The sequence below is a fragment of the Rutidosis leptorrhynchoides genome, chromosome 5 (genome assembly GCF_046630445.1).
Source record: "Rutidosis leptorrhynchoides isolate AG116_Rl617_1_P2 chromosome 5, CSIRO_AGI_Rlap_v1, whole genome shotgun sequence".
In the NCBI taxonomy this organism is placed as follows: Eukaryota; Viridiplantae; Streptophyta; class Magnoliopsida; order Asterales; family Asteraceae; genus Rutidosis; species Rutidosis leptorrhynchoides.
The window spans coordinates 415,155,545-415,162,472 of NC_092337.1; the positions used below are offsets into that span (position 1 = coordinate 415,155,545).

The window sequence follows — 6,928 nt, forward strand, 5'->3', positions numbered from 1 at the left end:
TCTTCACCAAATGACAAATGACCTAGCGATATCAAGGTAACCTTCAACCATTAGGTTCGGGAAAAACTATATACAGTCGTGATGGGATGTACGAGTGTATTGCGTTAAAAAAAAGATTGAAACTTCCTTAGTAACACATTCTCTAACAAGATCACTTATACCCCAGAAACAACAAAAAAGTTGTTCTGTACAACTACTAACCGAAATAAGATGCTGATGCTCAAAAGATCAAAACTTGCTTGCTGACATTGTCAAGAAACATCAATTATATTCCATTAAAATCCAATTCAAGCAAATAAACCTCGAATTTTCTTTCAATCTATTCCATTAAAATCCAATTCAAGCAAATAAACCTCGAAGAATTTCAACAAATCGCAAGCGTGTAGGAGAAATGATACATATGATATAGTTAGCATCGTACAGCTATCGATGCAATTGCGAAGTTGAGGTTCAAGAATCAAGATTAAGACTTTGCTAGCTACCATTATGTAAAATGATCATCATTTATGGCTTATAATCATTCAAAGACTCAAAATTTTTAGAGGCTTATACATCAACTCCTTGCAACAAGTTCAAGAAACACATGGTGGGGTGGGTAATGCGGCTACGTACCATTTCATTCTCATATTAAGACTCAAGTAATAGAAGCCTTAAGAGTAGAGATATCATCAATGTCAATATAGTTTGCAGGAATATTAATTAACAACACAAAACTAGCTGGTTTAGCGGTTACCAATCGACCATTAACACCATGAACTATGAAACACATTCAACAACATATAAAGAAAAGACCACACTTTTCAAAACAAGATCATCCATGGCTGCAATAATAAACAAGAAACACAGCTCTTATCGAACGGGTAATCAATAGTGGTGTGGTTTCGCTTCATATGTCATAGAATTGAGTTTCATTGTTCATGGGTTTAATGGTAAATTAGATAACAGTTAACAAAAATGCAAATACCAGCTTTTTTCAGCCCGTTTATGGAGCGATAAACATGGAGGTCTCGAAAATTTCCTCACATTTGTCCGGTTTTGGCGTTATCTCGGTTTGCGAAGATGAACTTGCGTCACTGTTGTTCTTCTCCATTTCTTCCTCAATTTGAATCTCCTCTGATCTGCAATTCCAACTGCAAAATGCTTTCTCACCCCTACAAGCAGAACAATATGATCAGTTTGTTTCGAGTAGTAAATAGTACCGTTGTAAAAGCTCTGATTACTCCCGATTAATCCCCGATTACTCCTTTTCAAGAACAGGATCCGATTTTCCAAAATCAGTTCGATTAAACGATATACGTCGGTTAATGAGTCAAAATCGGATTTGTTACTCAAAGTCAGCAAAGCCAAAGTAAAAAATGATCAACATTTTAACGCGTATTTCAACTAGAAATCAAAAGTTTTTGAACAAATGAATGTTTATGTTTTTAGAAAAATATGTTAAAAGTTTAAGTTTATGTTTATGGTTTTATTCTATTTTTACACACATAATTTTGAAATTTATTATTTAAGTATAAAAAAATCCAATCCGATTGATCCCTGATTAATCCCAATTCGCCGATTACTCCCTCCAAATTCCCGACCGAGTACTCGTAGCGAGTTTTGCAACCTTGAAATACAGGTAAATAATCAAACAATGATTGAATGTTTAGGAGTGAACCTGTACATGTAGATATCTTCGCCCTCCAACTTTTTCTTGCAGGAGTAACAAAAGCTCAAGAAATCGTCAGCGAGGTACGAATTAACAACTTCAGAAGATTTAGTTTCGTGTCCTTCACTCTTGAAAGATTTAGCAATAAACTCATTATCGTGACGTTCTAAAATACAGTCACCGTATATATGAGTTGTTTGTGGGTTAGGCCCATGTTTCCTGACACATGTATAATCTTCAGAAAGCTCAATCTCAGTTGCTGAGAGAGTAGCCATTAAATCTTTTCCAGACAAACGGGTACTCAGGTTAGTCGGCTGGGTTGTTAAACCGGTCGGGTTTGACCCAAGATTTGCAGAATCCAAAGAATGGGATGAAAACTTAGCAAATGGTTCGTGTGCCGATGGACTAATCAGTTTGGGGTTGGATTTGTTGATACTGGTCTGAGGGAAAACTGCATAATTCTTAGGGAGTGAGTTCGATAACGAGTCAAACATGTCAAAACTTGCGGTTTTCAAACTCGAGTTGTTCAAGATTCTTAATTGGGGTGCAAAAAGAATGCTCTTACTGTCGGATGATCGGAGTATTTTCCCGGATGATGGTTTCGTCTCATCTTCAAGAGATTCAATAATGCTTAATCCTACTTTTTTACAATCCCAACTTTTTTGAATTGATTCGTTCGGTTTCGAAGAAGCCCTGTTTGTTAAAATCCCAAAGTTTGGTTTTTGAAAAACTTTGAAATCCAAAGGAGAAGTGGGACTCCTAACTGAATCATATTCTGAGTTTTTAGGGTTTAGCCCCACAAATAGACCAGGAACAGTAAAAAAGGAATTGGTTTTGTGTTTTTGTTTCAAGAAAGCATCAGAATTTGTGCAAAAAGACTCATTAGAATTAGAATCAGGTATCAGATTATGACTCTGACCCATGTTTTGTTGATCTTTCTGGTGTGATCTAGTTCTCTTCCTCAACATCTTTCACAATCACACAACCTGTTGAAAAAAAAAAAAAATTTTAAATTAAATACAATACAACTGCATTTTAAAGTTCAAGAAAAAAAAATTATGTCCCAAAGATCAATGAATGAAAACAGTCCTTAAAACCCTAATAATTTGTATGAAACATTAAAACATCTATAATTATATCAACCAAGCTAAAACAAGTAAACAACCCAATCAGATGAAGATTTTAGAACTCCACTAGATAAGGATCATAATCCTTCATTAAATCCCTCATTAAAATTAAAACATCATGGATCATAACTAATAAAAGCTCATTAAGGTCCAAATTGAGCAATGTGCATTATTAGATTAGGTGGTACTATAATATCATCAACAGTAGATTATAATGGATCAAATCCCACCTGATTGATGTACTCATGAAGTTAATACATAACAAAATATCAAGAAAAAAGTCAAAATAGTCAAACATCAAGAAGATAGGGTTCTTAAACCTTTTTTTTTTTTTGTCTGAGATGAAAGATCAAAAGATGCAAAAAAAAAAACTACGTAATTTGTTAGAAACATTAAATGTATATATCATCCAAAACCCAAAAAAATAACCATTTTCATTAATGGATTAAACCCCCAAATTTTTCTAATTCATCCCCAAATGAGACCTTAAATCAAATACTTACATCAATCAGGATAAAAAAGTTGTTAACTTTATCACTAAATAAACATCATTCACAAACCAACAATACAAGATGATGAACAGTATGATCATATTAGTGAAAAAACCAAAGGGGAAAACAACTTGAAACACAAATTGAAACTGTACCCTAAAAAGCCAACTAAAATACCCATGTATGTAATGAAGGAATTGATGATATAAAAAGATTGATAATTGGTGAAAACCCACCTCAAAAAACTTGACACAGGTGAATTTGAGAGAGAAAAAGACCCTTAAAATGCAAAAATTGTTTTCTTAACTCCCCACTATCCCCCTCTTTGTCTATGGTTTATGTGAAACTTGTACACTCTCTCTCCTGCATCAAAATCAGAGAAGAAATGAGCTTCTCAAATACGAGTGTACTCTTTTTATTTTTATTTTTCACTCTGTGTAGTGGGAAATTATATTTACTGTGTGTATAATTGGTGTATTTGTGTATGTATATGAGTTAAGGGAGTATAATATACAGATTATAGATTATAGATATACAGATATATTAATAAAAATAATTTGCAGTAATTTAATTTTGTTATTTAATTCTACATCCGTTCAATTTAATTGTAATGTAATGAGACGAAAAACACACATTTTAAGAAAAGTTATTACGGAGTATTGTACTATGCGTTTTGTTTTTTATTATTTTGATAATTTCAGTTCTTACTTTTTACTTACATTTTTATTAGAGAGTAAAAGTGTTTATCTCATTATTATAATCTATTTATAGATAGAAATTTAATTTATGACATCTATAAAAAAAAAAAAAAAAGTGAACTATTATAGTGTGACATATGGAATATTTAATTGAGTGTTTATCTCTCAAATTATATATTGTACTAGATAGATTAAATTTTACTCGTATTAGATTAGATAATATTCAGTTTAACAAGATTAGGTGTGTTTTTGTATTATTTTATAAAATTTTATAAATACTTAATATACATAAAAAAAAATTAAAATTTTAGTTAAAATCTTTTTAAAATATAGTTGGCTCCCAAATTTTGTAAGAAAGTAAAAGTATTCACAGAAAAATTAGAAAGTAAATCGGGGACAGTGCAATTACATCTTTCTGGAACGAAATTTGACTTTGCGGCAATAGTTTAAAAAATAAATTCAACCGACTGTTTTGACTCGATGCGGCTTCAGATTCTTCTGTTCAAGATCGGGTTTCTACAGGCCCATCTCACTGCTCCGGAAAATGGGGTTGGGCCTGACCACCTTCGGGGCGGGCAGTGGGTGAACTGGACCAGTTAAACGCGATGCTTCAGCAGATGATCATGAATCTTGAAAAACCTGACTCTTGGCTTTGGCAACCGGCTTCTAATGGGTGTTTCACTACCAGGAATCTCAATACCTTGATCGACCAAAAAACTATTTGTGCGTGTGACGCCCCGTACTAAATCAACATGTACGGACCATCAACAACAGGATCATTACAAGGTCAAACACTATATGCGTTTTCAAAACAAGTTGGCATTCATGATAAAAGGTGACGTCATAACCAACGTCAAATGTTTTACAACCAAAAGTGTGCTCCTATGAATAGAAGCAAAGATAATAGTACGTGACCCTTAGGTCGTTACAAATCATTGTTTCAAATGTAATAAAGTTTGAATGCAAATAAACGTTCATGCGGTGACATCTCTAAAACAGCGGGTGTCTACAGCAAGACTAGTACAACAGCGGAAGCGGCTAACCTTAAGCACCTGAGAAAAACATACTTAAAACGTCAACACAAAGGTTGGTGAGCTATAGTTTAAGTATAACAGTAATGTAAGGTAGGCCACGAGATTTCAGTGCTACAAAGACCGTTTCAAAACAGTATGTAAAGTATATGTTTAACCGTGGGCACTTGGTAACTAACTTAACGTTTATAACCCCCTGAAAGTACACTTGGCGAGTGCGTATGTTTACGAAGTATTAAACACCTGTTAAATGCTAGCGCGACTAGCCCGAGTGGGGATGTCAAACCTTATGGATCCATATCTAAGATTCGCGTTCACCGGTTCAAAAACCAATGACTAAACGTTACCGAGCTAAAGGGAATGTTTATGCCGTTGTATAACCCACACATATATAAAGTTTAAATACTCGTGCCTAGTATGTAAAACGTAAAATGCGCATATATTCTCAGTTCCCAAAATAGTTAAAGTAAAAGGGATGCTATAACTCACAGTGGTAAAGTAGTAGTAAAGTTGATTCGGGAAAAGTAAGCAAGTATGTAGGTCCGGAAAGTCCTCAACCTAAGTCAAAAGTTACTAAGTCAGTAAATCGTCCCAATAGGTTTAAATGTATGTAAATTAGGTCTTAAGTATCATCATCATTCATCATCAAAAAAGTGTAAAGTAAGTTTCATTCAAGAAAAGAGTTTAAAACAAAGGCTGACTTCGATCAGTCACCACAGCCTCTATACCTACTGAAATGAGGTGAGACCAGTGGCCATGGCTCCGTATATAAGTCCTTTAGTTGCTGTAAAAATTCCAGAACCAAACTCGTCTTCGTTTGACCGTGGCGAAGGTTTAAGTGCGAGTAGGTCAGAATTTTCAGCATAACGTTAAAAGGACATAGTGACGTTCGGAGGGCCATAGATCCTAAACCGTAACTCATATTAAACGAAAAATTATCTACTCGAACAGAGATAACTGAAAATCAGCTTTACAGTAGCCCAGGTGGTCGGGTCAGACCCAGAAAATAGTAAGTTAAAGTGTTCCGGTGGGTTCTTGGTGTTTGATGCTCATCCCGGTTCTCATCCTTGATGCATATAGCTTCAAGTGTACAACTCGTTGATGTGTTTGCATCATCTTAACCAAGGTTTGACCATCATAACACTAGTGTAAGTCTAAGATAAGTTGCACAACTCAATTTAGTGTTGTATGTAGTTTGATGAACCAAAGTTACATCAAGATCTTAGATCCGACACATACATGAACTCTAAAAGTAATATTAACCAAGTTTTGACTATCATGACACTAGTGTAAGTCTAAGATATGTAGAACAACTCACTTAAGAGTTGTATGAAGTTTGATGAACCAAAGTTAGATCCAAATCTTAGATCCAACACATACAAGAGTTATACAAGTAATATTAAGCTACAACTTGAAATTAAACTTAAGCAAACAAGATCTTAGTTTGTAGAACATAGTTCTTAGTTAGATCTTGAAGATCCTAGATCCAAAAGTCTAGATCTAAAGTTCTTAAGTTAAATCCAACACAAGTATATGAAGTTGTAACTAGAAAGTTAAACTTCCATGTTCTTGAACTTACAAAGTTAACTTTGGTTTCAAGAAGTATGAGATCAAGTTTTAACTAGTAATACTTGACCATGAACAATCAAACACAAATTTAAAGTAAGTAAAAATGAAGAAATAAACTAGATCTACAAGTATTATTTTTATACTTGCTTCATACTTGAGAAGATTCAAACTAAAGTTTTGAATCTTAAGAATTCAAGTCTACAAACATGAAAACAAAGAAGATTATAAACTTATGAACTTTTAGTCTTGAAAACACTAAATGTAGAACCATAAACTAGAAAGTTTAGATTCTTGTATGTTCTTGAATAAGCAAGATGATATGAAGAATCAAACTAGAAAGTTTGATTCTTATAGCTAGTAGTAA

At 33.7% G+C, this 6,928-nt stretch overlaps 1 protein-coding gene across 2 annotated transcripts; it reads right to left on the minus strand.

Annotated features, from left to right (window-relative positions):
* Window positions 1-461: 461 nt before the first annotated feature.
* Window positions 462-3,724, minus strand: LOC139847994 (FCS-Like Zinc finger 10-like). Of its 2 annotated transcripts, none has more exons than XM_071837734.1 (3): window positions 3,503-3,724; window positions 1,664-2,634; window positions 462-1,151 (listed from the first exon to the last, which is right to left on the minus strand). In XM_071837734.1, exons 2-3 carry the CDS (start codon window positions 2,614-2,616, stop codon window positions 983-985), a joined length of 1,122 nt encoding a protein of 373 aa, XP_071693835.1. In that variant the 5' UTR covers window positions 2,617-2,634; window positions 3,503-3,724; the 3' UTR covers window positions 462-982. The 2 variants fall into 2 exon arrangements, with proteins under 2 accessions (XP_071693835.1, XP_071693834.1); XM_071837733.1 differs by having other exon boundaries at window positions 467-1,151; window positions 1,658-2,634; window positions 3,503-3,721.
* Between the last annotated feature and the right edge of the window lie 3,204 nt (window positions 3,725-6,928).

Bases quoted from the DNA above. Each gene is read 5' to 3' on its own strand.
- LOC139847994 (XM_071837733.1), bottom strand. From the start codon at position 2,616: ATGTTGAGGAAGAGAACTAGATCACACCAGAAAGATCAACAAAACATG. The intron at 1,152-1,657 runs GTTCACTCCTAA...TTCTGCTTGTAG, and splicing joins GAAGATATCTACATGTACAG to GGGTGAGAAAGCATTTTGCA.